The sequence below is a fragment of the Nomascus leucogenys genome, chromosome 19 (genome assembly GCF_006542625.1).
Source record: "Nomascus leucogenys isolate Asia chromosome 19, Asia_NLE_v1, whole genome shotgun sequence".
Lineage (NCBI taxonomy): Eukaryota > Metazoa > Chordata > Mammalia > Primates > Hylobatidae > Nomascus > Nomascus leucogenys.
The window spans coordinates 72,995,506-73,004,748 of NC_044399.1; the positions used below are offsets into that span (position 1 = coordinate 72,995,506).

The following is a 9,243-nucleotide window of genomic DNA, read 5'->3' on the forward strand; positions in this document are numbered from 1 at the left end:
CTGAGGTCTCAGCTATCTCCTCTGTCAAAGGTCTTCTTATCTCCTCCCTCGCCAACCATCACCATTTTTCTTAGGCAGCTCGTCCCCATTTCCTCCATTCATCTCTCTCCAGCCACCCAGGCTCCTCCCACAGCTGTGCCACCAAACTCTCCTCACAGCCCACCCCACCGTCTTCTACGCTGCCATCCTCCTGACATTCAAGCTGGTCCCAGAGTCTGGCTCCTCCAGGAAGCCCAAGACTTGTGGCTTCCCCAACCCTGTTTCCTTTCAAACACACAAAATCAGTAACACTCCCCCTCCACACCCCACTCATCCTTTACTTGTATACAATGTAAATGGAGAGTCTTGTCTATTTATATACACTATCTATCCAATGTTAGAAAGAATCCCACTTCCCACAGACCACGGCAGCTAAGCTGAGGGCTGGGCCTACTTGTTCTTATTTCCGTGAGACTTACCTACCTTCCAAACCCCAGGCACCCCTTAGGCTAATAACATCTAGGGATACCCCCTCCTCTCTCATACACCCCATTTTGAGGAGCCACATCTAAGTCCACAGACCCAGGACCCAGAGTCCCTCCCCCAGTAAGTAAAAATGAGGATTATATGAGTCATAAGCTCTTCCCATATACATGCTCTTAACTTTCGAGACAAACAAATAAACCATTTTTCCCCTCCCACAGGAAGATTCAGAAGAAATCCTTTTGGAATTAAGCCTGGAGTTTCCACCCCATCCTCAGGCTTCTTGCCCTCAATTGTTGACCAAATGCTTCACCATAAGAATGGCCCCATTCCAGAGTCTCCCAATTCTCGCCATCACCAAACTCTACCTGCTGGTTCAACTGTATCTAATCTTTCTGCAGCAATGCCAGTTTAGCTTTCTGACATGATTTACGTCTCTCTCAATCAACTAGACATTTTTGTCTTATAAAAGTTTTGTCTCGGCGGGGCGCGGTGGCTCACGCTTGTAATCCCAGCACTTTGGGAGGCCGAGGCGGGCGGATCACGAGGTCAGGAGATCGAGACCACGGTGAAACCCTGTCTCTACTAAAAATGCAAAAAGTTGGCCGGGCGTGGTGGCGGGCGCCTGTAGTCCCAGCTACTCGGAGAGGCTGAGGCGGAAGAATGGCATGAGCCCGGGAGGCGGAGCTTGCGGTGAGCTGAGATCGCGCCACTGCACTCCAGCCTGGGTGACAGAGCCAGACTCCGTCTCAAAAAAAAAAAAAACAAAAAAAAAAAAGTTTTGTCTCGTAAAAGCAATTTTTTTCCATGACACAGCCCTCAGGAGATCCTGAGAACATATGCTCAAAACAACTCTTGTTATATGTGCCCACGGCATGTTAAAGTTTTCGCTACAGTCCTTATCATGGCTGGCAATCACACACACACACACACATTAATAAATAATTACTTGATTAATGTCTCTCCCTACTACTAGGCTGTATCACCACTGTGTCCTCTGTGCCTAGTTCTAGATCTTTCCTCAAACGGAACACGAAATCCTACCCACACGCAGCACATACAACCTCAGGCTGTCTAGCTACTGGACAAAATCTCCAGGGGCTCTCTTGGGTCACTACAATTCCATCCCTCTTTTCTCTCCTCCCTTTACTATTCCCGCCCTTAGTAAGAACAAAGAGCCTCAAAACCTTGTTTCCATTACCCCCTAGAAGAGCTTCCTATAGGTAAGAGAAGCCCAGTCTCAAGTCAAGGACTGGTTGGTTGGGAGGAGAATGGCAAAAGAACTGGAGAGAGCAGAGAATGGCCGTGAGCTGTGTCTTCTACCAAGTCATGGTTTTGTATCTTACTATGTGTGCATTCAAGAAATGCTGAGAGTTGACTTATTAACCTGATCGCTTTTGTTCTGTCTTCAATCCAGGAAAGAGAAGACTGAGACAGATAGTAGTAAAAAGTAGGTGTTGAAGGGAGGGGGGCTGAAGACCAGGTTTCAAGATGACTGCCCACTGACCACAGAAAATGAGTGTAATTCAAGGAAATCAGGTTTAACAAAAATGTCCCAACCTTGAAGGTTGTAGGATATCGAGGAAAACAGTAACAGTTAAGAAAAAGAGTCTAGGCCGGGCGCGGTGGCTCGCGCCTGTAATCCCAGCACATTGGGAGGCCGAGGCAGGCAGATTACGAGGTCAGGAGATCGAGACCATCCTGGCTAACATGGTGAAACCCCGTCTCTACTAAAAATACAAAAAATTAGCCAGGCATGGTGGTGGGCGCCTGTAGTCCCAGCTACTCGGGAGGCTGAGGCAGGAGAATGGCGTGAACCCGGGAGGCAGAGCTTGCAGTGAGCCGAGATTGCGCCACTGCACTCCAGCCTGGGCGACAGTGCGAGACTCCATCTCAAAAAAAAAAAAAAAAAGAGTCTAGGCTTGGAAAGGCATTGCTTGGGTGGATGTCCCCAGAGATCTGGTTAAATAGCTTAGTAGAGGACTGAGTACTGTATTACATCCTTTCCATAGAATCTGGAACCTGATTCTCAATACAGTAGACCGCCAATGCTTGGCAACTGACTGGTGCAGGACAGGGGATTATTGATAACTTTCTGTGATTCAACTTTGTCTAGAGACAGAAATATTAGACAGGCAGACTCTCACAGGCTTCTGGAGATGTTCTCCAGTCCAGAATTGCTTTATGTTTCTGGGATGAGAGGTTACTGCATGCCTTATCTACAGACCTACGCCAGAACACAAGCTTATCAAGAGCCGTTGCACACTTCCTGCCATCGTGTTCCCTAAATAACAAACAAAGATGGTTTACATGTGCAAGTTGTATGTGTTACCCTGTCTTAGGCACACAGTTCAATGCGGAAAGGAATGGAGGCCAGATTTGAAATCAGGATTCTACACGGCACAGTTTTAATTGAGCTCCTGGGGCAAGAGAGAGGGGGTGGGCCAGCTGGCTCCCTTGCTGACCTTACTGTTATCTTACCTGTCAAAACCTCCCTGCTGTGTATATCCCTAAGGACTATGGCAGTCTGTCCTATCCCATAGCATAAAGGGTGGTGATGTCTCTCCCTCTGTTTGGGGAATGACTGATCACCTAGTTTCGGCCAAGTTCTCAGTAATCTTCCTTCTGTCATTTTGCCAAAGCAGCATTTCACTACACTCTAAATGCCTCGAGCTCTCCAAACAGCCCCATCCCCCTTTTGCAATTTTCTAGGGAAAAAAAGTCACTACTGAATGTCCTTACTTCTGCAGCAGGAGGTCACTCTTCCCATTCTCCTGCCTAAGGCATCTGTCATCAACATTTGGACAGCTAGCACATCAGAACACAGTGGCAGTCCCACGTTGCTCAGCAGCCTAGAAATACATGCCCAGAACTGCCAGCTTTCCGAGTGGTGCTGGCTCCACAGCCGCATGAAGAGAGGAGGAAGGCGAAGACACTTCTCCAAAGAACAGACACAACAACACAAAATCATTTGAAAAAGAACATCTCTGTCAGCAGCTACCACAGAGCAACAAGTCCTTCTTGAATGTGCTCCATGCTATGATTTCAATCCAGTGACGCTAAGCATAGCTCCATAGTTTCAAGGACACTGCAGTCAAAAACTTCGAGCTGGACGGTAAAAAGAAGCTGTTTGATTTACGAAGTGGGTCAACCAAAAGGAGCAATGCAAAAGGAAAGAGGTCAGGCCGGGGCCTGCCCCCTCCTTGTCCCATCCACTTCCGCTGATATTTATCCTTTGTGAGAAGCCAAGAGTTCCAAGTCAGAAGGTTCTCCTGGAATACAACCAAGCTTAGACACAGAGGCCCACATTTTCTCTTGGATGATCCTAACTTTATTTCAAGGGCACCGCTCAGCTGGAGGCTTCCAGAACTGTTTACCCCAGACAAGGTCTGATTCTAAAAACATCCCAGAAAAAAATATATTCTTAATTGTGCATAAATAAAAGAGGGGCAAAATGAAGCCTAAGAAGCCTGGGGTTTATTGAATACTTTCTCTAAGCAAGCACTGCACTGAGCTTTCACGTGTTGTAACAGGCACTTCTTCAACAAACATTTGAGCCCCCATTATGTGCAAAACACGGTTACAGGCACTGGGGATACAAAAATGAACAAAATAGTCAAAATCTTAGCTTTCACTGAACTGTTGGTTGTTGTTGCTGTTGTTTGAGACAGAGTCTGGCTTTGTCGCCCAAGCTGGAGTGCAGTGGTGCAATCTTGGCTTACTGCAACCTCCACCTCCCAGGTTCAAGTGATTCTCCTGCCTCAGCCTCCTGAGTAACTGGGATTACAGGCATGTGCCACCATGCCTGGCTAATTTTTTTGTATTTTTTTTTTTAGAGATGGGGTTTTACCATGTTGGCCAGGCTAGTCTCAAACTTCTGACCTCTCAGGTGATCCATCTGCCTCAGCCTCCCAAAGTGCTGGGATTACAGTCGTGAGCCACCACACCCGGCCACTGAACTGACATTTTAGTGGGGCTGACAGAAATATATATGTCAGCTGGTGATAAATACTATGAGGAAGGATAAAGCAAACTAAGGGAATGCTATATAAAATTCTGTATAAAAATAAAGCAGCGGAGGGAGTGCTATTTTAGATAAAGTTGTCCTGGAAGGCTTCTCTGATTGCCATTTGATAAAAATAACTACAAAAAGGGCTATCACATATATGATCACTATGTGCTGGGAACTGTACTAAGTACTTAATGTGCATTTAATCCTCAGCAACTCTGCATTCAGTACTATTACCATGCCCACGATACAGAACTGAATGAAGCTTAGAGAGGGTAAGGCTCTTGGCAGAATCTGCAGTAAGGGGAGCAGGGCCAGGGTTACACTGTAAGGGAAGAAGCTAGGACTTGAACTCAGGGCTGCAACTCCAAACCCCATGCTTTTCCTCACCACACTGCAGCCAGGCTGGTGGAGAAAAGGAATCTCAAAGAGGTCAAGTGTGGCTGTGGCTACAAAGTAGCAGGTCCATCTGGCTTCCCCACACATGGCTAAGAGATTAACGCAATTCAATCTTCCCTAATATCAGGCGATTACTCTCATCACCGGCTGAAAACCAAGTCTTATCTTGAAACAAGAGGAGAAATACACCTTGGGCTCTTTAAGGCCAGCAAATAAATACTGAATATGTTCCTCTCCCATCCCTCTCCCCAGCCCCCAACACAAGATGGTGTAGTAAAGGGAGACACCATTTCTCACTGGAAAACAGACAGGAATAGCACAAGAGATGACCACACTAGCTGCTCCACAGTGCCACAGCTCTCTGGGGTGGAGTCGGGGGGACAGGCACTGAGAAAAGGTCAGCAGCAGGGAGAAGGTAGGCCCTGGCTAGCCCCATGTCAAAGGAGGTACAGCTCTCCCTCAAGCCCTTGCATTTTAGGGTGGAAAGGGGGAAGCAGAATGCTTTCTTAAGCAGCATAAGGCAGGCCAGACAGAAGCACTGGGAGAAGGTCACCAGGTCTCCTGAGGGGAGGGAGAGGAGAGTAAGGCTGGAGGCAACTGAGGAAGGCTAACATTGCTTCAAGCCGAGAAGTCCAGAAGGGAAATACCACATCTAAGGTCAGAGGGTATTTGTGGAATTGCTGGAAATCCCAGGTTGAGAGTCCAAGCCAAACTACCAGAAGAGGCTGAAAAAGAAACCCAAGCAGAGTCCCACAAGGTTCAAAGCAAAGGTTGTGGTTTGGACCTGCCCCGTTTTTTTTTCTGTTTGTTTGTTTGTTTTTTTTAAGACAAGGTCTCACTTTGTCGCCCAAGCTGGAGTGCAGTGGTGCAATCTTGGCTCACTGCAATCTCCACCTCCCCAGTTCAAGCGATTCTCCTGCCTCAGCCTCCTGAGTAGCTGGCATCACAGGCGTGTGCCACCACGCGCGGCTAATTTTTATATTTTTAGTAGGGATGGGGTTTCACAGTGTTGGCCAGGCTGGTCCCGAACTCCTGACCTCAGGTGATGCCCCTGCCTCGGCCTCCCAAAGTGCTGGGATTACAGGTGTGAGCACTCGCCCGGCCTGACCTACCCATTTTTTATTGTATTTTAGTCACCCCAGCCACAGGAACCTGTAGCCGGTTAATCAATAACCAAGGTAGGAAGGAAAGGTGGAAGTTCATCCCAGAATGGAGCACATTAAGGGACTTTTACTCAGAATTTGGATTTCCATCTTATATCCCAACTGACTTGGGCATCCCAGTTTAAACCCTGGCTAAGCTGACCTTAAGAATCTCCCTCCTAAAGCCTTCAGACCCTCTCCCCATCAACACACCACACATGTGCCTGGGCACACAGAGAAATTCAATGAGCAGCTCCTCTCCCCAGAAATTTATCACGTTAACTCTAGCAAGTCAGGTCTCGTAGCCCAACATTGCACCAAACAAATTATGACCTGAAAATGGGAAGAAAAAAAACTGTGTCACCTAGAGAAACCCAATTAACAACATGACTCTGCTCTCTTCAATTCCCCTCTCCCCTCCAGCCATATCCGGGGCACCTGTGTGGCTGTCCGCCTTTTCCCACTACTGGCCATGTTCCTTGGCTGACTCAAAAGCCAGAAGACAGTCTGAGCAGGGGCCTCCAGAGAAGCGAACCTAGAGATGGGAAGTCCTGCTCTCCCCACACCTTGGCCTGGTGAGAGCGCTGGAAGGGCACAGGATCAGAACACCACCTGGCTGATAGTCTGGAGTGTTCACCTTGAAATCACTAAATTGCCCCTTAAGCCAAAGCTCCCTGCCGAAGAAAAACATAAATGCTACAGAAAGCTCTTCCACCAGAGTGTGTAAGTGCCCCACAAGGGACAATGAACGGGTATTTCCAAGAAATTCCTGCAGCATTTGCTTCCTCTCAACCCCTTTCCTTATTAGCCCCTACCTTGAGAGGTCTCCATTGCTTCCAGCCTTCAGCTAACATAAATACCCACTGCCTTTCCAAACCTTCCGCCTGACCACATGTAGCATGTGTCGTGTGTGCGCGCGTGTGTGTGTGTAAACATCCTCTTCCCAGCCCGTGCTACAGTTTCCAAAAAGAAGAAATGCCTCCCCTCCTCCCCGAGGGCTCCCAGCCCCACGCTGCTGCAGAGTTGGTCATGTAATATTCAGGGACCCTGAGACCGGAAATGCCTGGTTCTGAACTGCTGCACTTGAAACAGGAGAGAAGGGACAGGGAAAACTGAACGTGGGATTGAAGGTGACGGTACGAGGGGTGGGGTAGCTGAAATTCCGACCAGGGAAAGGATGCAATTCAAGGGTGGGCGAGGCAGAGAAAGAGGGATGAGAGAGAGGCTGTCGAGACAGTTGCAAAGTCAAAATTCGAGGAGCTGAGGAAGAGGAGGGGAAGGAAGAAGATAGAAGTAAGGGCAAAGGTGGAAAAGGGCCGAGAGGAGGTAAGGAGCCACAGTAAAGATTCTCCAGGTGATGGGGGAGGCTAAGTTTAGGGGAACCAGTGGGTCCCGAACCCCAGAGTAAAGGTAGGGTGGCACGGAAGTGTGGGGGCGGGGCACCACAGGGTGGGGACCGAACTGGCTTCCAGCATCTGCAGCCAGTGGAGAGACAAGGGAGCAGAGGGCGGGGGCCCAGCCGCGGCGGGAGTCCGGGAAAGGGGCACGGGTCGCCAAGGGGACCCAGGCTGGTGGAGGGGGCGCCCGGGAGCACGTGAGGCGTGCAGCCACCCCGCTCCCTCCCCTGCGGCGGGGACAGGAACCAGGGCGAGGCTGGGGGACGGCGCGCTCACCCGCAGGGCGGACAGGTCGATGTCGTCCAGGCTGCGGGCGGGGGCTGGGTCGCCCATGGCCTCCGCGGGGAACGGGGCACCGGGGCCGCTCACGCTCCAGCTCGGTTACTCCACTGCCGCCGTCGCCGCTTCTCCCCCATCGGAGAACCCCGGGGGCGGACTCCACCGCGCCTCCCCAGGAGACCAGGGAGAGGGAGGGCCGGCGCGAGGACCGACCCACCGACTGACAGGCGCTATCTCCCCGGAGCCAGCCACCCGAGCCTACCGCCTCTCCTGCGCAGGCGCGGAGCGGCCGCGCACTGGGAGGGTGGAAGCGCGAGCGTGACGCGAGCGCGCCGGGGCCCCCTCCCCCAAGGCGCCGACACCTGCGCGCAGGCGCAGGCGAGCAGGCGAAAGGCGCGCGCGAGGACGGAGCGACCGCGCGAGCCTGGCGTGAAAGAAGTGGGCGGCGGCCGAGGCGGCCGCGGAGCGTGCCCACCAGCTGGCGCGCGTGCGCACACGCGTTTCCTTTTCTTTCCCTAATTTTTTGCCCTTTCCCTTATTTCCTTCTCAGATCTCCTTTGACGCCTTTCCTTCCCTTTCCCTCCTTCTTTCGTGTGCCCAGCTGCCAATCAAGCCACCCACCTTTCCATTTGCGGGGGAAGGGGGCGGTACCCAACCCCCTCTATTACTAGGGGGTTGTTATGGTAACTCCCCACGCGAGGGCTGGGTGGCCTCTAGATAGGACGGGCTGTCCACCCACCCAATTGCTATGGCAACAGTGGAGCCGCTGAGGGAGGGGCCACTCCGTGAGAACTTGGCTGGAGAAACCACGTGGGAGTTGGGGGGCAGAGGAGGGGCACCGGCTGCCTCAGGAATGCCTTTCCACCCTCACCTAGCAGGTTGGGGAAGCATCGAGGAGCTCTCAGATCTCAGGATAAGGAATCCTACCGCAGACGTGTATCTTTGCACCTCTTTTAACAAAGTGTTCTGCACAAAGGAACTGTTTCGACAGTTATTCATTGATCACTGGAGTCGCGCGTGGAGGAAGGGGTGGCGAAGAGGAAGAGAGGGAATCTGCGTTCAATCCCTTAAAATACTGCTTGGGTCACCTTAGATCTAGTCATGTTGGCACAGCGCCTACAGCCATTAGCCTCAGTGGAGGCTGGGTAATGCTATCTAAGAACCACGAGTCATGTTCTACCACTGACATGCTGTGTGACCTTGAGCAAGTTGCTTTGCTTCTCTGAGGTTTTCTTTCACTGTGAAATTGAGGGGGGAGGCTGTATGATCCTCAAGAGCTCATCTAGCACCAACACTGCCTCTGAAAGACTCCACCACCAGCCTTAATATAAACATCATTTAAGAGAGTTTAATTTAGAAGTCCTTGGAAAATAGCTGAACACATTCCTTTCTGGACCCTTCTTAGCATTTGGATGCACAGCCAGTCGGCCCCCTTCCCTAACCCCTAGCCCATTTTCCTTGCCACTGCCCTTATTCAACCAGCTATCCCCATTCATCTCCTATTTGGCCTTCCGGCCTGACTCCTTCAGGTCAATTCTATTTTTTCTTTTTTTTT

At 50.7% G+C, this 9,243-nt stretch overlaps 1 protein-coding gene across 13 annotated transcripts in view; it reads right to left on the minus strand.

Moving 5' to 3' along the window:
* MINK1 (misshapen like kinase 1) overlaps positions 1-7,988 on the minus strand; it is a 63,804-nt gene extending 55,816 nt beyond the window's left edge. For all 13 annotated transcript variants that reach the window (XM_030799568.1, XM_030799560.1, XM_030799571.1 and 10 more), the window contains exon 1: positions 7,686-7,988. In XM_030799568.1, the coding sequence (XP_030655428.1) occupies positions 7,686-7,742 (57 nt within the window). In that variant the 5' untranslated portion in view covers positions 7,743-7,988. The remainder of the gene's footprint in view (positions 1-7,685) is intronic.
* Between the last annotated feature and the right edge of the window lie 1,255 nt (positions 7,989-9,243).